Source organism: Macaca mulatta, chromosome 3 (assembly GCF_049350105.2).
Source record: "Macaca mulatta isolate MMU2019108-1 chromosome 3, T2T-MMU8v2.0, whole genome shotgun sequence".
Lineage (NCBI taxonomy): Eukaryota > Metazoa > Chordata > Mammalia > Primates > Cercopithecidae > Macaca > Macaca mulatta.
In genome coordinates, this window is record NC_133408.1 from 184,484,312 (window position 1) to 184,506,269 (window position 21,958).

General features: G+C 37.3%; 1 protein-coding gene across 5 annotated transcripts in view; it reads right to left on the reverse strand.

Annotated features, from left to right (window-relative positions):
- The window catches only part of TPK1 (thiamin pyrophosphokinase 1), a 390,760-nt gene that overhangs the window by 215,465 nt on the left and 153,337 nt on the right, over positions 1–21,958 (reverse strand). For 4 of the 5 annotated variants that reach the window (XM_077997626.1, XM_077997625.1, XM_077997628.1 and 1 more), the window contains 2 exons: positions 11,897–11,966; positions 4,811–4,992 (listed from right to left, as the gene is read on the reverse strand). In XM_077997626.1, coding sequence (XP_077853752.1) covers positions 4,811–4,992; positions 11,897–11,945 — 231 coding nt within the window. In that variant the 5' untranslated portion in view covers positions 11,946–11,966. The remainder of the gene's footprint in view (positions 1–4,810; positions 4,993–11,896; positions 11,967–21,958) is intronic. The other variant, XM_015135162.3, reaches the window with a different exon arrangement.

The window sequence follows — 21,958 nt, forward strand, 5'->3', positions numbered from 1 at the left end:
TGCAAAAGATATCTAAAAAAAATGCACAACCCTCTCCCTGGAAAGTTATGAATCGTAAGAGTAAAATTTTAATGTTTACTTGGAAACAAATGTAACATGAATTCAGAAAACAAGAATCTTTTGATTAAAAAAAAATTTATAAAACTAAAGAGGAATTATACTTCCTATATACTTTTTTTAAAATTTGAAAAGAATGTTATTAAATTTCTCAGAATACATGAGAGGCATTTTTGTCACTCATTTGCATGACAGATGACCATTTATTCCCCTTTCACTGTCATTAGATAGTGAGGAAGAAAAACAGTTCCCAACCAGGGGCATTTTATACCCCAGTAAGTTAGGGAGGTGTGTGGGGAGGGAGAAGTAAGGAGGAGATTAATAAAGACCATTAGACTGCCCTAGGGTATGAAGACAGCACAGGCAGCAGAGAAAAGACGCTGCAGATGTGTACTCATAAGGATTCTTTTGTTTGTATTTGTAGTTGGCTGGTCCCACTTAGGTGTGCAGAAACTAGTATGGTCTCAGTCTTGACGGGAGGCAAATCCCACTCCAGAAATAAACACAACCACTAGAAACAAGGACATAGGCAGACAGTCCCTCAGAACCACCTCAACTCAGTTGAACACGATATTACACTAGAAAAGAGACACAGTTCGGAATTCACCTGTAGTCCACCCAGTGGCCGGCTCACAGGTGGCTAAGTGCAAGTCCTCACTTGTTCTTGGAGTGTAAGCATAGCTGTGGATCTGGCTTCCAGCTTTCCTTGCTTCCTAACTGTTTCCCAAGCCTCCCAATTCCTGCATACTCCCCCAGCCTTCCCACTTTCTCTATTAATTATACCACTTTTGATTCTTGTTTACATTGGCCAGAGTTCTTGTTCTTTACAACTAAAAACCCACACAAATACAAAAAAGTTAAATAAGTCCTAATACTGTTACCAGAAGAGATTTTGGTATTGGTCTCTGATTCTCCTCTTGAATAAAAATAATCTTAAGAATTACTTTTTGGGTCAGAAACATTCACACTGCAATCTATGACAGTATGCTACATGAAGTCTTGACGAGTATTTCTAATCATTCTTTAATAACTCTTAAGCACATAGTTAAGAACTAATTGCTGGGGATGAGACAGTAAAAATGCTAGAGAAATGTATGCTTTCACTGAGGTTACAGGCTGGTGGGAATATGTAAAGAGGTGACTCTAATATGATGTGGTAAATGTTTGATAATGGACGTGCTGGATAAGAGAACTTCAAGGACAAATTATGTAAGAGAGACACAGAATAATAATGTAACAAATCTGGTAAGGTAAGAAATCTAGCCACGAAACACCCTTAAATTATTTAGGATTTGTCATCTACTTGCTTAACTGAATATGTGGGGAAATTATTTTCAGGGTGAACTGTCTAAAAGGAGTAACGATGCTTAGTTAAAAATATTTACTTATCATCTATTAGTTATCAAACCTGATGAATAAAACAAGAACAGGGAATTTTTCCCAATTAAATAGAAGCTCCCATGGATAATTTCAACATCATGTGGCATTACGGTGAAGGACTGCTTAGAAAATTCATTCCTAACTTGGGTCTCTGGAAACGAAGATTTCTGGGGAGACACAACACATGGGTGAGTTTTGAAAGATAATGATGCATAACACATGGAAGAAAGCAGGAGGCTTTTAGAACCGAATTACATAGTGTTCTGTAAAAAAGAAAAAAAACAAAACCTCCATTTGTATCTAAAACCTGCTCCTTGATATTTCCAAGGGCACGCCAATGGTTTGAAAATAATAGGCTTTTTTCAACATTTAGATGGCACAAAGATTTTAAAAAATCTTTTAAACACTGTTAATGCATACACATCTTCTCCTCTCATGGCTCCTGTAGCCCTGGGTAACACGCCCAGGTGTCGGCACCCCTACATGATGCCCAGCAGCAATGGATGGAACCTGATATCCAAGGTCAAAAGAAAGTGCTCCCTGGTCTAAGCCCCGTAGAGAGGGACAACACCATCTTCCCTGTAGTCTAAGCAGAAGCACGGTTAGTCTCATTCAACCAAACTGCTCCTTGTAATTAGAAATCATAGGATTTAGAGAAGTCAGCATTTTTAATACTTATGATTTTTTATTTTAGTTCCTTTCAGTCTAATCATTCAGAGACTAAATGCCCTCTTATTCATCATTTAAGTTCCCTTCCTCTGACTTTCTCTAGCTCTCTTCTACTTCAAAAAGCTAATAACAGCCAGAGTTAACTATACTGTAGTTAAGTATATTGCATATAATGTACACACACACAATGACTTTTTTCTTAGTGTGGTATAATATCTTCTGTTGTATTTTAAATGCCCTGAGCTTCTTCAGCATATTCTTGACCTTGCTGGCTACAGAAGCAAAACTGAAGGCTTTAAGGAACACACCTCAAATAACTCTCAGATTTCTAACCCCAAACTGCAAGTGACAGTTCAGTGCTCATCTTTGTGTAATTGCCATTTGGATATTTTCCCATAAAATTTATTCACTAGCCCTTGCTTAACTTGAATTCCAGCTGTCACTTCTGTTCCCTAACAATTGGAAGACGATGGATAGCTCAGTTGCAATCCTATCATCAACTAAAACGTCCTGCCCTTTATAATGATGTGTCAACAAATAATATAAGCCATCCTGTCTAGTGTTGGAGTTTTTCTGTTTGCTCTTGACCCAATAATACAAATCCCAACTTTTAATAACAAGAAAATCATGCAGGAAGAACCCAAGTGTGTGTTTGCAAGAAGACGTGTATGTGCGATAACGTAAGTGCGTACGAAAAACCAGACAGGGACCGTTCCACAACTTTTTAAGACACAATTTTGTATGTGTAGTATTATGCGATTACTTTCAACCGTCACTTCTTAACTCATTGATCTAAAAATCTATTAAAAATAAGTTTAAAACGTGACAAGAAAACATGAGCTCTTATAGTAACAATCACTAAAACAATTCAACTTTTTTTTTTTTTAAAAAGTAAAATTTAAAAAGCCACATGCTACTCAAAACTTTTGACAAATGATCTCGCATTCTCTAAAAAAATTACTGGAAGATAATTTATTTCTGAAGACTCTCTCCACAGTGCAGGAAGGGAAAAGGGTTCTGTCAGGAACATACTTTATGAAATAGAATAGCCATAAAAAACAATGCCTCTGATTAAATTTAGTTGTAAACTGACTTCCTGCAGCTGCTTAAAATGGTCTCACTCTGAAAATTTATTTTGAGTTCATGCATGATCTGAGAAACATAGCACCTTTGCATACACATTCCTCCCTCCTCCAGTATTCCAAAATGATTCATAGCTGTGCACGGATAACTTTGAGACCTGTGATTTATAGCATTTGATAATGAACAGACTAAAATATATTACTAAACTAATCTAATCAATAATTGAAGATAAATATGCCTTCACAGTTTGTTGTGTAAGGTTCTTTAATACTAAGACTTCTGTTGTAAATTCTCTTTAAAATGCACTAATCATTTTCACCTTTCATCATTTTGATTCAAAGACCTAATAATGTTGACATGCTTACAGAGCTTGGTAATTTGATTGCATAAATACTTTTTAATGGAAATTTGCTGACGCAAATGACTAATCATTGCTAAGGCTAGGCTTATAAGAATCGACTGAACCAAAGACCTTTGGTTCATATTTGTTTCCTTTCTGCATATGTTAAAGCATACAGAAATTACATGTTTTGACTATTCCATGAGAGGCTTGAAAAGTAGTAAAAAAAAAAAAAAAAATCACAATCAGTGAGAAAACTACTCATAGAGAGACTGAAATCAACTGTCACATATGTTGGAGGTTATCAAGACCACAACTTATGCTCAGATACTTGACACCAACTTATTTCACACTGATTTCATGTTTATTGTCTTATTCCTTTAAAAACAGTATTGAAGAAGCTTTTATATACATTTTACTAAGATATAGTAAATATAGACCTTACATATAAGTCTTTACTACTATTTTATATAATGTCTATCTAGGATTGAATTGAAAACATTGAGAATTTTGCTTGGTTCCAACTAAAAGAACACATATTCCAAAGAAGCACATAAAAATTGACAACAAATTCCAACAAAAAGACAAGTTTTAGAAATTAGGTTCATTAACTGCATAAAATAAAGAAAGAAAATTGTGGGGTATCCATATACTAGAACACTACTCAACAGTAAAAAGGAACAAACTACATAAAATAACATAATAAATACATAAAATACATGGATGAATTAAAATACATAAAATAACATGAATGAATCTCAAAAGCATTTGATAAGTGAAAAATGACAGAAAAGACAACAAATTGTGTGTTTTCATTTGTATGACATTCTAGAAGTCTACAAGAGACACAGTGTGGGAGGAGGAGAATGACTGCAAAGCAAGAGGTAGGAACTTTTTGGGATGATGGACGTGTTTTAATCTTGACTGTGGTGGTGGGTACGCACGTATATAATGCTTCAAAAATAATTGAACTGTATGTTTAAAGTGGATGTATGAAATTATAGCTGAACAAAGCGGATTTAAAACAAAAGAAATCAGATGCCAAATACTACATTCCTATATGCCAACCACTATCTGAAAAATGCGTATAACCTGTCTGAAAAGTAAAACAATGACTACATTCAGAATAGTTAAGTATGACAAAAATATTTACAGCTATGGCCGAAAACTACATCAAGTACACACTGAACTATTCAATAATTTATCACTATAGCTTTTAAGAGCCATGCTCTATCCTCTTGATTTATCCAGATCTTCTGTAATTAGCCACAGTAACGTTACCTCATCAAGATTTCTCCAAATACTCCAAAAGAAAGTCATCTCTTCCTGAAATGTCATAGATGAAGAAACTACAGCACGAGAAGTTAAATTACTTGCTAAAAGTAATGAAGTGGCAGAATCCGATTTTGAACTGTAATCGAACTCTCTGACTACATAATGTCCACTCTGGAGGCTGCTGCTACCTGCAATGAAATAGAATGAAAGTGTTCAAAGTTACTCACAGACAGCCAGACTTAGACTGTCATTGATTCCTTCAAGAGTAATCAGATACTTGCTACCAGATGCCTGGGTTAACTGTATTGATAAAGGCTTTAGAAGCTAATTCTTAAGAGCTATCCTCCCACATTATTCAGTTATTTTAATTATATTTTGAACTTCGTTTAGCTGGGCCACAAATAGTCTTAGAGTTAGAGTTACAACAGTCATCCTCTTCATACTTGATTAATCTAAAAAGTAGACTGATCTGATGAGTAAGTTGCATGATTATATAAAGCTCAAAGGCTTAAATTGTAACTGTGAGAAAATTAATGAAGTGAGAGGAAAAAGAGATCAGGAACATATTTTGCTTTTCTGTTTAAATAGGTCCTCATCATCCTGCCATTGTTAATGAGTGTTTAATTACGTGGTCATTTCCATGAATGCAAGGGATTTTTGTTAGGTGCTCATATTTAAACAGAAAGGAAACTCCTAAACATCTGAACTAACCTAGAACAATGTTTATATAAAGATACTCTCCTGTAGAATTTTCCATTCAGGATTCTATAATTCATTAATTACTCTGAGAAAACTAACCTAAAAACCACCTTCCCCACATTTCAGATATCCTACACACAATACTAAAGATATAGCAACTTCTTAGACTGTTATGCTGATGAGTCTGAGAATCTCTAAGTACCACAAAATCACAAATAAATAAAAAACCCTCACATTTAGCACTGATATTCATGGTACACATATTGCTCTCAAAATGCCAATGAATTCAAAGGCAAGGACCTTAGCTCCAGGATAAAAGATTCATTTAGACAGGAATAAGAATGCAAAGTAACATAAGATACTCTGGAAATAAGTGAGATATATACTATACATGACTTCAGACAAAAATGCACAATCTTTTTAGACATGAGCCATTTCTGGCTTATAATACTAATAAGATATATAATTATTGAAAGTTTCTTTAACAACAAGATACTTCCAATAGCTGGTATTATATCTTAGAAATCCTTGACTTAACAAAAGCTTAGTCTTACATCTCTGCTAACATATCAAGGAAAAATCACTAATTCAAATAAATTCTCAAATGCTCATTAGTGTACCAGATATGAAGCATATAAAGATGATTAATTATGATTGCTGCCTTCCAGGAGTTTACCACCTAGTGAAGAAGATAAGATACATCTAGGCATAGCTAAATCACAAGATAAAATGAGAAAGTAAATAATTACGAAGTATTATGCAAAGTTAAAGGGTAATAGATCACTAGAAATTTACAACCTAGTAAAGAATGGAAGTCTTTACAGCTTTAAATCAAGGCCAAATGTGAATGTAACATTGTGATTTAAGAGTATTATTACAGTGTAGGAAATGCCAAGTCACTTCAGGCTGGAAGGGAAGAGGAGCCCTCCTGGAGTACATGGTGTGTTATTGGAACACTGATGCATGGATAGGATTGCTACAAAACGCGCTAGCACACGCTGCTAAAACCATCTAAGAATGAGGACAGCACAGGATCTACCATTAGGATTATTTGGAATGGCCATACAATTGTAATGGGTGGTGCTAATGTATATGAGATCAGCCATGAGAAAGGGCCAGAGCAAAGGCAGAGAGGAGAAAGGGAACGGCAAATTTAGGACAGTGAGCAGTTCTGCTTGACCAGAATATAAGGGAAGAAATTGGGCATGCCAAAAAAGATAACCCTGCATCTCAAGGTGGTTAATTTAGCTTTCATCCAGGAGACAAAGGAGAATCTCCCCGCCTCTCCCTAGTCACTACAAATGCATACACATATGCATACCTCCCATGCTCTGTGGTCCTCATCTTTCACAGCCCATTAGGATCCTCAGAATATTTTCTAATTCCTCCATTCTGGTCTAACTCTCCTTGCTCTATGCCTTCCTTTGTTACAGAATCTATCACATTGTACTAGAATTTTCTGTGTATGTCATATAATCCATCATACTGAATGGCACCAGGGAGCTTATGTTTACGAGCTTGCATCCACTTAACAAGTAACTACAGAAAAATTAATCATATGTCCTACTGTCCCACAGGTCAGAATCAATAGATATTAATAGATACACTGCAATTCATGGTAAGAAAAAATATTTAGGGCTTCTTTATCAAAACAAAACCTGATAAATGAAGAGAGGCTGCTTTCATGGTTGAAACAGAGACAGACATTTGTGAAAGATGGAATGGCCTTGAGGACATTATGCCACATAAAATAAGCCAGTCACAGAAAGACAAATGCTGCAAGACTATCTCATCTGAGGTATCTAAAATAGTCAAAATCATAGAATCGAACTGTAGAATGGGGTCGCCAGGGGTGGAGGAAAGTGAGAAATGAGGAGTTACTAATCAATGGGCATCAAGTTTCAGTTAAGCAAGATGAGTAAGTTCTGGAGATCTAATGGATAACGCTGTATCTGTAGTCAACAATATGTATTATACACAAAAATTTGCTAAGTGGTAGATCTCATGTTAAGTTCTGTTACCACAGTTTTAAAACAATTTTAATAAAGATTGTGTGCAAGCATTTCACACATCTAGTATAGAATTGGACCTAAGCTCATGGCTGTTTTTTTAATTAATAAAAGTGATAAATAAGAATTGTTTTACAAGGTATTTATAAATCAAATCATGAACTAGCAATGGTCAATAAATATGTGAAAAGATGCCCAACATCCTTAGTTATCAGAGAAATGTAAATTAAAATCACAAATTCCATTCACAAACACTAAATGGCTAAAATCAACAAGATAAAAAAGAACAAATACTTGTGAGGATATGGAACAATACAGACATTATTCGTGGAAACATAAAGTGGTACAACCACTTTGGAAAAGTGAAATGTCAATTTCTAGAAAGTTAAATATATATTTACCCTGTCACCCAGAAACTTCATTCTTTGTACCCACTTCCCCAAATTAAAACATGTTCATGGAAACCCTTGTATAAGAAGTGGCATTTACACATAATAGCCAAAAACTGGAAACAACCAAATGTACATTTGGTGAATAAACAAATGTAATTGTGGTATATTCATACAATAAAATACCACTGAGCAATAAAAAACAACTACCAATACATGAATGAATTGCAAAAACATGTGAGCAAAAGAAAAAAGACACAAAAGAACACATACTATATGATTTCTTTTGCTCGAAATTCAGTAATAGATTTTTTTAAAGTCTATAGTAATGGAAATCAGAAAGCAGTTGACTAGAGGTAAAAAACTGGATACCAATCATGAGGGAATTTTCTGGGGCTAGAGAAATGTTCTCTATCTTGTTTTGGATGGTGGATAAGAGGCTATAAATAAATGTCTGACAAAACCCATGTAATTAAACATCTATGATATGCATTTCACTATACATTAACTATGCCTAAAAATTATATAATTTATATATGTGATTCGTATAATACACATGATTTATATATGTGTGTGTGTATATATAACCTTTATATACATATAGAAAGGTAATTTTTTAAAAAGAACATAGGATCTAACTTAAAGAAGTTTCTATTGGCCAAAGACGAGACAATCTGAACACTGAAAACGGTGGTATCTGCACATCTGTAATAAAATGAAACCTATCTGATATGTATGAGCCAAGAGTTTTGGGGCACTAATTCAGTATTCTGAAAGCAGGTAACAGAAGACTATTAATCACCTCTATTTCATAAACTATGTTTCCACTGAGTAATCTTGGACTTTCTGGGCTGCAGGATAAATGGGCACTATGTTTCCACTTGCTGATTACAGTCAAATTCCATACCCTTTTCTGAGTCTTCTTTTTACTACACACATCTCCCCACGAGTCCCAACCGCCTCACCTGCCACACTTCAACCTTCCCTTTCCCTCTGGGTCCATGAAAGAGTAAAGGAGCCAGCAGGCCCAGGCAGGGGCCTGGAGCACACCTGGGTCCTCTTCAGGCTCTCCTAGGGCCCTGGCTCCATGAGGGACAGATGAGGACCTGAATGTCCAGGGGCATCCAGAAGCAGAGTGACACGGGGCCTGGGGCCTCACGCCCTGCCCCTCCTCAGCCTGAGCAGAGGGGAGAAGGTCCCACCACTGATTTTTCCCTGAGCTTTACTCCTCTGTAAACTTTGTTCCTCTGCTGCTTGTCTATATGTCTTCCTTCCTTCTGTTCCAAATGTATAAATATTTTGTCTTCAACTGAAGATGGATTCTTTAAAAATTCATGTTTTATCACATAATTATGAGGCATTACATTGTACATATGGATTTTTTTGTTTGTTTGTTTGTTTGTTTTTTGAGACGGAGTCTCGCTGTGTCACCCAGGCTGGAGTGCAGTGGCGCGATCTCGGCTCACTGCAAGCTCCGCCTCCCGGGTTTACGCCATTCTCCTGCCTCAGCCTCCGAGTAGCTGGGACTACAGGCGCCCGCCACCACGCCCGGCTAGTTTTTTTGTATTTTTTTAGTAGAGATGGGGTTTCACCATGTTAGCCAGGATGGTCTCGATCTCCTGACTTCGTGATCCACCCGCCTCGGCCTCCCAAAGTACTGGGATTACAGGCTTGAGCCACCGCCCCCGGCCAACATATGGATGTTAAGTAAATAAATAAGAATAAGACAAGCAGTGGTCCACAAAGTACATACTGACTTTTTAAAACTCATGCATATTTTTCCTTTTTTATTTTAATGCCTTTCTATTAGAAATACAATTAAGAGGAATTATGTTTAGTTACCTGAATCCAATTAGTTTGACTGGTTAGGGTTTGTATTTAGAGGTTGATTCAAGGACTTAATTCCCACATGAGACAGTTAGTTTCACTCATCTTCCTATTAGAGATTCTGTCCTCACCCAGGCCAGCAATGTCCCTGGGCATCAGAGTAGGAATCATTGCAAACACACAATTACAACTAGAAAATCAATGAAAAGTACAATGTTTTATTGAACATCTTCATATATGAACAAACAGTTGTTAAATTATATAAATCTTCTTGGAAGATTTCTAGAAGATTACTTATCAATGTGTTGAGAAATATCACACGTGGTTATATTGAAATTTGGGCAAAAAATAATGGTATTCGCCCCCTAAATCTGGTAATCTGTTTTGCTTTCAAATATGAATAAAAGCATTTTGTTTGAAATCATCTGCTTTGTAGCAACATGGATGCTGCTGGAAGCCATTATCGTTAGTGAATTAATGCAGTAACAGAAATCCAAATACTGCATGTTCTCACTTATAAGTGGGAGCTAAACATTGAGTACTCATGGACATAATTATGGCAACAACAGACACTGGTAACTACGAGAATGGGGAGGCAGGGGGTTAGGGGTTGAAAAAGTAACTACTGGACATTACGCTCACTAGCTGGGTAACAGGATCATTCACATCCCAAACCTCAGCATCACACGATATACACGTGTAACGAAACTTCACGTGTAACGTGAATCTAAAATAAGAGTTGAAATCATTTTTCAAGTGCTCTGTTATCTTTCTTATTAGTGTCCACCCCAATTCAGTAAAAATAATCAATATGAGAATCTATATTTCTTCACAAGCATTATCAATAGATCTTATGATCAAAGATCACTTGGGAGGCACAGTGCTGAGATCCTTTCATTTGTGGTTATAATTATGTTCACAAGCTACACCTGCCAGTAGAGAATACCTGGCACCAGATTGTTTGCCAGCAAGCAGGCTACAGGTCCAATACATAAGCTCGGCCTCATGGGCATTACGCTCTTATCTGAAGCAATTGGCCTAGACGCTTTTTTTTACAACACATACTTGAGTAGTTTTTCACACATTGTCCATGTCAGGTCTTGGAGGATACTGTCAGAGGAATTTGTAAAGTTACAAAATAAAGGAGCAAAAAACGTTAAGAATTTAAACTGTCTTTTAGGCTGTCACTCTTGCTATATTTTTTGATAATGCATCTAGTCCCCAGACGTTAGCATTAGCATGTCCAGTCTCGAAGGAAACATGCCTTCCTCCTATAAGAAACGGCTGCTTTCAAAAAGCAGCTCCAGTGTCAGAAATTTTGATCCCATAAAGAAAAATATATTATTTCAAAATACATACATTTAATTTGTACCTAGAGTATGTTACATCATAATGTTTTTATTTTTTGCAGCGAGGAGGTAATTTCTTAAACTATAAACATTTCAACATACTTAACAGCACATATGACAGAGATGAAACTACGTTTCATAGTTAGTCTACTTATATCTTCACTATAAATTCTTGTGTTTGCCAAGGTGTTTAAACTACAAACATGTTCACAATGAGCTAGGTTTAAAATCTGCTTCCATCAAACATATTATCTTATTGAAAAATACCTCACTACACAAAGTAAGAAAAATCAGACAGCAAGGATAGTAAATCTTAAGGAAACTATTCATCTCCTAAAATATAAGTGTACGCATAACTGAGAAATAATTAAGTTAAATTATACTGGGCTTTACTCAACACTAATATAAAATCTCATATTTTCCATGAGGGAATATATACCTACTTTATATAAAATCAGTTTTTATTCATTTACACTGTTTGAATAACATCTCAAATTGCCATTTGAAGTTTTATTTTAGCTGACTTTCACAGTTCTCACAAGTATCAAGATTTGATAATGCTACTTAATGTGGCTTTGAAGTAGCAGAATAAAGGTTTTGAAAATAAGAATAGATGCACCTCATTCTACTAAAAGATACCATTCAAAGCAAGAAATAATACAACATGGTTAAGCAGCTCAGGTTACTCTTCCCTCCCTGGGGAGATTTTCCATAAAAGAGTCTGAAGGAAAAATAACAATGTCCACTTACAAGAAGAAAATAAAACAACAGAGAGCAGAAGTTAGTGGTACTATGCACACTGGCTAAAAGAAAGCATACCTTTCTCTCTCTCCTTCGGTGATATCATATAAGCGGTTGGCACCTCCATCAGCACAGGCTCTTAAAAGAGCTTCAAATAGAAAGAACAAAATCATTTCAATACAGGAGGCACAGAGCAGTATCTTTCAAATGATGATCACTAAAAAGCAGGCACTCAGACGCACACAGTCACGCTAACCTCCGTGAATCATTTCACATTCATCTGTTGACGCTGCTGGTACTAAAAACGATTCTATATTGCATGTGACAAATGACAAGTTTATTTCCTTTCTGCATCCTTTATTTATTTATTTCTTTTTCTCTGAGACGGAGTCTGGCTCTGTTGCCCAGGCTGGAGTGCAGTGGTGTGATCTCAGTTCACTGCAACCTCCACTTCCCGGGTTCCAGTGATTCTCCAGCCTCGGCCTCCCGAGTAGCTGGGATTACAGGCAAGCGCCACCACGTCTAGCATATTTTTGTATTTTGAGTAGAGACAGGGTTTCACCATATTGGCCAGGCTGGTCTCAAACTCCTGACCTCAGGTGATCCACCCACCTTGGCCTCCCAAAGTGCTGGGATTACAGGCGTAAGCCACCATGCCCAGCCTTTCCACCTGTTTTGATTACATAAAGGAGAAGACTGTAGACGGTGCTAGCATGTCTTCAATGTTTCTTCCATGACAGGCAACAGAAAATGGTTTGTTGTTTTTGTTGTTTGAGACAGGGTCTTGCGCTGTCACCCAGGCTGGAGTGCAATGGCTCAATCACAGCTCACTGCAGCCTCAACCTCCTGGGCTCAGCTGATCCTCCCACGTCAGTCTCCCAGGTAGCTGGGGCTACAGACACACACCACTGGATGCTGCTAATTTTTATATTTTTTGTAGAGACAGGGTTTGCTCAGGCTGGTTTCAAACTCCTGGGCTCAAGTAATCCACCCACCTTGAACTCCCAAAGTGCTGGGATTACAGGCGTGAGCCACTGCACCCAGGAGAATATGGTTTTCATTGTGTTCTCTCCTTTTAATAATTTTTACATACACTTTTGATTTACAACATGTAGTATGGGTTTCAATTTTTATTTTGATTAAAACATTTCCTCTTAAAAATAAATGATAAGCATGTTTATTTTAAAATATAAGTAAATAATAATCTAGATAATAGGAGCACAATGTAAAAATTGTGAAGGTGGTACAAAATTAACTGAAACTTGGAAATGCTAAGGTAATCAAATAAATCCTGCTGTCTCTCCACCTTGGGCCTTGGCCTCCTCCTTTCCCATGATTTCTCCCTGCTACTGCTCTCAGATTTGACACTGCTAATCAACTACTCCCTGAAGTTTTGCAGTCCATGGAAGGTGATTTTTTGTTGCTGGTGCTGCCTTCCTGATTTCTATTTTTCATAGAGATATTTAGTATCTTAGCATCAGCTCAGAATGAGCATTGTTAGGCATCAAACTAGCAGGTTCTTTGCAAGAGTCCTAAGATAATGTGACAGGGTCTCCACTTTAAGCATCTACTAACCAGTACAAATAAGCCAGAAGCCGATTAACTAACGTCCACTCTCAGAATTGACCAACAAAGTGAGAAACTACTTTTCTTTTAAATTAAAATTAATGGCACAGGTAAGTGGAATTGAGGGAAAGAAAACAAGCAGCCACTTTCCCTTATGTATTCCTCAGGTATCTGAAATATAAAATAGTTCAGATGAGTACAGCCTCTAGAAAAAGATCAGTGATACGTGATTTGTTTTAGAAACTGTAAAATAATAGATGCTAGAAAATGACCACTTAAACAAATAAAAATCCACAATTTCCACTGTGGGAATTTCCTCTGAATTTAATCCACCCACGAGCGCAAGACGTCTTATGAAAATATTTGAAATAGGATGGAATGGTCCCAAATCTCAGCAGGGGACCTAACCACCTCCTGACATTTCACACCTGTATACCCCACCCAGCTCTAAGGCACGTTTAATGAGCGTCTCTTGGTGGTAAAGACACTCCTCTTCTGTTTGGCTGCAAATGTAATGATTTCAGCTTCACTCTGGAATAACAGATTAGCTGCGTATAAGACTGCAAATTGGTAGTAAATTTGATGGTATTAGTACATTGGCTTCTGATTGCCATTGGTACACTGATAGTTTCAGAAAGCCGCTGTCAGTCCAATATTTTTGTGTATCTAACCTGTTTTCTCTTTCTGGCAAGTTTTAAGACTTTCCCTTTATCTTTGGTTTTTCAAATTTCACCATGATGTAGCTTATTTGAAATTAACTGTGCTTCCAAGGTTGGGCATGGAGGCCTCAGGAATGTAATCCCAGCACTTTGAGAGACTAAGGCGGGAGGAATGCTTGAGCTGAGATATTCAAGACCAGCCTGGGCAACATGGCAAAACCCTGTCTCTACAATAAATTTTTAAAAATTAGCTGAGCATGGTGGCACTCACCTGTCATCAGAGCTACTTAGGAGGCTGAGGTGGAGGATCGCTTGTGCCTGGGGAGGGCCAGGCTGTAATAAGCCAAGCTGGCACCACTGCACTCCAGCCTGGGCGACAGAGTCAAACCCTGTCTGAAAAACAACAAAATGTGCTTCCTAAATCTGAGGACCCATGACTGTCTTCAGTTCTGCATAATTCATAGCCACTTTTAATTCCATTATCTCATGTCTTCCATTCTCTCTCTGCATCAATTTTCTGACACTCCATTTAAACATATTTTTAGACAGTCTCATTCTGCCCTTCACATTTCTTAAACTGTGTCCCTTCTATCACCTTTTCTTTCTGTATATGCATGTACTTTCTTGAAACCTCTCTTTCAATTATGTCTAGTCACCTGTTTAAAACATAAAAGTTTATAGTCTTACTGATTCTTTTTAAAGAAGTTCTGTTTGGTTCTTTTTTCAATTCAAGGTCTTTTCTGATAATCTGTTGCTAATGTTTTCTATACCTTCTTTTATCCTTTTCTTTTTTTTTTTTTTTTTTAAATATCCTTTCCCTATGAATGGGATATTTAAAGAATATTTACATGACTATATTGTCAGAAATAAAAGTTCCAACGTGTTTTCCACTTATTCATGATATGTAAGGCTATTTTATATGTTCTATGTTACATGAGAAATAAAGCAGAGGACAAGTGGAAAAAAACATTCCTTTTCCCTGTAGCTTACTCACCTGTAAATAAGCATATGACTTATGGAATAAGGTTATTAAGTAATTATTTAATAATTATATATAGTGCCCATTATGATACAAGAACACATAAGCATTCAATAAACATGAGTCCTCTTTCTCCATTTTTGTCAGAATGAAAAAAAACTCAAAAGACTGTGTTCCTGGAAAAGAAAAGTCATATCTACTTAGAAAGTAAAAAACAAAAAATAAGAGTTTTTGGAAAGACATCTAAAAGGGACGTTACAAATTCCCAATACACTTTTTCTTGTAAGGAGTGGCACCCAAATTCAAATGATGTCACAAATATAACTTGCAGAAGATCACAGAAGATATTGCACATTTCCTAAGTATCAAAACTATCAAAAGCTAAAATATAGAGATCATCTCACGTACAAAATATAGCACAAAACAAGTGATTCGGGAGAAAGAAACAACTCATTAAGGGCCGGGCGCGGTGGCTCAAGCCTGTAATCCCAGCACTTTGGGAGGCCGAGACGGGCGGATCACTAGGTCAGGAGATCGAGACCATGCTGGCTAACACGGTGAAACCCCGTCTCTATTAAGAAATACAAAAAACTAGCCGGGCGAGGTGGCGGGCGCCTGTAGTCCCAGCTACTCGGGAGGCTGAGGCAGGAGAATGGCGTAAACCCGGGAGGCGGAGCTTGCAGTGAGCTGAGATCCGGCCACTGCACTCCAGCCTGGGTGACAGAGCGAGACTCCGTCTCAAAAAAAAAAAAAAAAAAAAAAAAGAAACAACTCATTAATAGAAACAGATGGTAAACTGTCAGTAATTATCTTTGGAGTATATAAAACAATTCTCTGCAAATAAAACTAACAAGTGTATGGAACATTTTTATGTAATAACCGATTCACTAAAGTAATATGAAAATCTCAGAAATAGTAGTTTTTAATGATCAAGGATTATCAAACAGAATGACCTGCCAATTTTTCACATTATATCATTTTGCAAAGATCAGTTGAATTCAACATGTATTCCTATTATGTGCTAGGCTTTATATAAAATAAAAAGATGAACAACAAACAGATCTAGTTCTCTAGGCTCATATTATAGTGAAAAACATGAAAACAGAAGCAAATACATGCAATGCACTGTAGACTGCGGTGAGGGCTATGAGAAAGTCACCAAAATGCAATAGGAAGACAAGGAAAGAAGAAATGAATTTCAGTGGATAAATGTGTAAAACTGCTAATAATAAATCCAGTTCAGCTAAGATCACTGTTACTTTTACAATAGAAAAAATGCTAATGCTGTTATTTCTAACATCCATCTTTAAATTGATATTTCTTGAGCAGATTATAAAAAAGACAAACACCTATATCACAGAAAGTAAATTTGTCCACATATATTCCTGCTTTAAATGGCAAAGGGAGCTAAAATAAGCATGATGATATGTATAGACTATTTTCTCAGTGCATGTAGGTTGAGAGTAGGGAGGAAAAACAAGTTCCAGTCTGTCCCTAAAACCTTTTTGTTTTCAGTAAAGCATGACCAAAAAAATGTATTCTAACTCTCCTACATTTTATTAACCAAAAGGTTTTCACCAGTTTCAAATATTTTCTACAAACATAAATAAAACTGCATTTGAAAAATAAAATGTTTCCAACATATTGTAAACAACATTGGCATAAGTTCATGCACAGTGACGTCTGAAAAATGCGTAAACCAATATCACTGTTAGAGAAAGTGACCAACTAAAGGAACCAGAAGTAGGGGACATTCTTTAATTTTTGATAAATTGTAACGAATCTGCCTAAAAAAACTGTTCACTTCATCATCATTTAAGTTGTCCCAGGCTTTAATGAACAGAAGTTACTGCATGAGTTATCTTTTAATGTAAAAATTCCATTGGCTTATACAGCAAAATTTCTACAGATTTGTCACATACTATAACTTCAATGGCTGAGCAATTACTTACCATGCAACAGGCTGATAAACAGATGAAGACTAAAATATATTAAAAACCTCTACAGCAACTTTATATTTTAGTAGAACCCGTAAGTAGGTGAAAGAAATCTTTAACTTTTTTTTTTACTTGGCATAAGTTAACATTACTGACAAATAATGAAGAGCTTCAGGCACAAGCAGAGGTTAGTTCCCTACTTCAAATAGCTCCCTATTTCTTTGGAATAAAGTTGAGTTGAAATAACCTCACTTTCTGCAAAGTAGATTATCAATTAGTTCCAATTATTAAGGTGGGAGAATAAAACAAAGTAGATTCTGCAGTTTCGGTTAAAGAACACAAGAGACAGAGGATTTCAGTGCTAGTCTAGATCAGCCACTTAGTCCTATGATGTTGAGTTAATCCTAGGCATTCTGATTTTAATGCAAAATCAAGATCATTTGGTATATCCTACCAAAATCACACACACACACAAATTCAAGGACTAGAGAGAGACAACATAAATAAAACTAGAAGGAAGGTGCATGAGGAAACATCATCTCACACGCTGTTGATGAGGCTACAACGTTGAGGGACAGTTTGGCAGATTTATAAAAACTTTAAAGGTGTGTACCTTTTTACCCAGAAATTCTACGTAGCCTGCATAAATACTTGCCAAGAATCACAAGGAAATATGTACAAGGATATTTGCTGTGACAGTCTGTGTAATCATGAAAAACTAATAGCAAACTTATATGGCCCACAGGTGAATGTTGGTAAAATATATCATGGTCCTATTTTTTTTTTTACCATCGAAAATGTTAGATCTTATATGTATTAGCATATTATCTGTTAGGAGATACAGTGTTATTTTTAAACTTTGAATAACCTTGGTCAAATCTTCCTTGCAATAGCAATTCATGGAAGGTATAGGAACATACTAAATCCAAGAAAACTAAGCATCAGGTAAAGGTCTTTATTTCAAGATTGTAGCTCAAGTAATCAGCAATCAGCACTGATAAGATGGACCCGCACTGGAAAATGGGCCCTAGTCTGGCACCCTGAAGGAAACCAAGGGATAAAAACTAAAGAGACCCCAAAATCAACGGCTTCCCTGGCAAAGCATATCCCAAATGTGGAGTGACTGGTACATTTGAAAGCAATTACTGTGAAATGACAGACCTCACTAATTTTGTTATCAAGCTTTATTACCTGCCTCATGGCCTTAAACTTGGCATTGAGTAAAGCCTATCATGCCTTATTAGTTTGTTAATCCAAACACAAGAACACTTCTATATTCCATACGCCAAACTCATTAACAAGGATTATTTATGAGGAATGGGGATGGCATAACGAAAAAGACTTTTTAAAAAATTACTTACAATAATCACTGTGCTGTTAAAACTATTTCTCAGTAATATGAATTATATTGTAATTACAATTTTAAAACCAACAGTAATAATTAAAAGGAAAAATAAGAGTTACAGACTTAAGATATAGCAGGACTGATTCCAGATCCAATCTCAGGAGAAGGAATTAGATATGTTGCCAGATTGGTCAGGATTGAGTCACAGGTGTCTACAGTTAAATGAGAGGACAGAAAACGTCCAGAATCTTATTTAGAAGATGTTTCACTGTGTCCCAGGAGAGCTAAATAATTCCAATTACTTAAATCCTGTTTATTCCTAACCAAGTTATTGCCCCTAGTATTTCAAAGATTCAATTAAGTCTTATGTTCCTGAAATCAATCTAATCTGTCAATATTCATAGTTTGAGCTAGGGATTCTGTCCCAAATCTGAGAAACAAAAGTAAACCACTTAATCTCCAACTTCTGCTAAGCCACCTCTAGCACCCATAAGAGTTAGCCTAGCTGCGGAAAAGAAAATGGATCCCGTCTGAATGCACCTCAGAAACAGTCCACTAGCAACTGCACATCAGTAAGTGATAATTATTTGCTAAATATGTGAGTACGTACACAACTACACAGGTATCAGTTGGAAGTTTATTATCAGGCACTAAGGAGGATAAGTGAGTTTTTGTTTTTAATTTGTATTGCATTAAGAACACAAGATCAGATTTAATCTCTTAAATAAGTATATAAAAAACGGTACTGTTAACTATACATACAATATTGTACAAAACATCTCTAGAATTGGCTCATCTGGCATTAACTAAAACTTTACACTCATTGAAAAGCAACTCCCCATTTGCCCTTCCCCCAAGCTCCTGGTAACCAGCATTCTACCCTCTGATTGCATATGTTTGACTATTTTTGATACTTCATATTAAGTAGAATCACACTGTATTTGTCTTTCTGTGACTGGATCACTTCACTTAGCATAATGTTATCTAGGTTCATCTATGTTGTCATATATTCATTCTTTTTTAAGGCTGAAAAACATTTCATTATATGTATAGTCTACATTTCTTTATTGATTTATCAGTTGACAGACATTTAGGTTGTTTCCACATCTTAACTATTGTGAGTAGTGCCACAACGAACATGGGAGTGCTAATACCTTTTTGGGATCCTGATTTCCATTCTTTTGGATTAAACACCCAGAAGTGGGATTTCAGGACTTTATGGTAATTTTATTTTTAATTTTTTGAGGAATCTCCATACAGTTTTCAACAGCGTAAACCAAGTGAGTGCACGTGTTTTTCACTCCTACCAACAGTGTCCAAGTGTTCCAATTTCTCCATATCCTCAACAATACATGCTGTCTTTTGTTTTTTGATAACAGCCATCCAACAGGTGTGAGTCGATACCTCATTGTGGTTTTGATTTGTATTTCCCCGATGATTAGTGAACTGAACATCTTTTCATGTACCTGTTGGCCATTTGTGTGTCTTCTTTAGAGAAATGTCTATTCAAGTCCTTTAACTATTTCAGAGAGAGTAGATTTTAGATGTACTTACCAAAAAAAAAATATATATATATATATGAGATGATGAGCATGTTAAATTGCTTACATCAAGTAATCATTATGTATATCAAAACATCATGTTGCACCTTTCAAAAGAAGACATACATGATACCAACAATATCTAAAAATGCTCAACAATCACTAATTATTAGAGAAATGCAAATTGAAACCACAATGAGATACCATCTCACATCAATCAGAATGGCTATTTTTAAAAAGTCAAAAAATAGGGAGGGCAGAGCAAGATGGCCAAATAGGAACAGCTCCAGTCTCCAGCTCCCAGCGCGAGCGACACAGAAGACGGGTGATTTCTTCATTTTCAACTGAGGTACCGGGTTCATCTCACTAGGCAATGCTGGACAATCGGTGCTGGTCAGCTGCTGCAGCCCGACCAGCGAGAGCTGAAGCAGGGCAAGGTATCGCCTCACCTGGGAAGCACAAGGGGGAAGGGAATCCCTTTTCCTAGCCAGGGGAACTGAGACACACAACACCTGGAAAATCGGGTAACTCCCACCCCAATACTGCGCTTTACCAAGGGTATTAGCAAAAGGCACACCAGGAGATTATATCCCACACCTGGCCGGGAGGGTCCCACACCCGCGGAGCCTCCCTCATTGCTAGCACAGCAGTCTGCTATCTAAGGGCAAGGCAGCAGCGAGACTGGGGGAGGGGCGCCCGCCATTGCTGAGGCTTATGTAGGTAAGCAAAGCCCTGGGAAGCTCGAACTGAGTGGAGCCCATAGCAGCTCAAGGAGGCCTGCCTGTCTCTGTAGACTCCACCTCTGAGGACAGGGCACAGCTAAACAACAACAAAAAAGCAGCAGCAGAAACCTCTGCAGACGCAAACGACCCTGTCTGACAGCTCTGAAGACAGCAGTGGATCTCCCAACATGGAGGCTGAGATCTGAGAAGGGACAGACTGCCTTCTCAAGTGGGTCCCTGACCCCTGAGTAGCCTAACTGGGAGACATCCCCCACTAGGGGCAGACTGACACCCCACACCTCACACGGCGGAGTACACCCCTGAGAGGAAGCTTCCAAAGCAAGAATCAGACAGGGACACTCGCTGTTTAGCAATATTCTATTTTCTGCAGCCTCTGCTGCTGATACCCAGGCAAACAGCGTCTGGAGTGGACCTCAAGCAATCTCCAGCAGACCTACAGCTGAGAGTCCTGACTGTTAGAAGGAAAACTGACAAACAGGAAGGACACCCACACCAAAACCCCATCAGTAAGTCACCATCATCAAAGACCAAAGGCAGATAAAACCACAAAGATGGGGAAAAAGCAGGGCAGAAAAGCTGGAAATTCAAAAAATAAGAGCACATCTCCCCCTCCAAAGGAACACAGCCCATCGCCAGCAACGGATCAAACCTGGATGGCGAATGACTTTGACAAGTTGAGAGAAGGCTTCAGTCCATCAAACTTCTCAGAGCTAACGGACGAACTATGTACCCAGCGCAAAGAAACTAAATCTTGAAAAAAGAATGCATAACTAGCATAATCAATGCAGAGAAGGCCATAAATGAACTGACAGAGATGAAAACCATGACACAAGAAATACGTGACAAATGCACAAGCTTCAGTAACTGAACCGATCAACTGGAAGAAAGAGTATCAGCGACTGAGGATCAAATAAATGAAATGAAGTGAGAAGAGAAGTCTAAAGAAAACAGAGGAAAAAGAAATGAACAAAGCCTTCAAGAAGTATGGGATTATGTGAAAAGACCAAATCTACGTCTGATTGGGGTGCCTGAAAGTGAAGGGGAAAATGGAACCAAGTTGGAAAACACTCTTCAGCATATCATCCAGGAGAACTTCCCCAACCTAGTAAGGCAGGCCAACATTCAAATTCAGAATATACAGAGAATGCCACAAGGATACTCCTCGAGAAGAGCAACTCCAAGACACACAATTGTCATATTCACCAAAGTTGAAATAAAGGAAAAACTATTAAGGGCAGCCAGAGAGAAAGGTCGGGTTACCCATAAAGGGAAGCCCATCAGACTAACAGCAGATCTCTCGGCAGAAACTCTACAAGCCAGAAGAGAGTCCGGGCCAATATTCAACATTCTTAAAGAAAAGAATTTTAAAC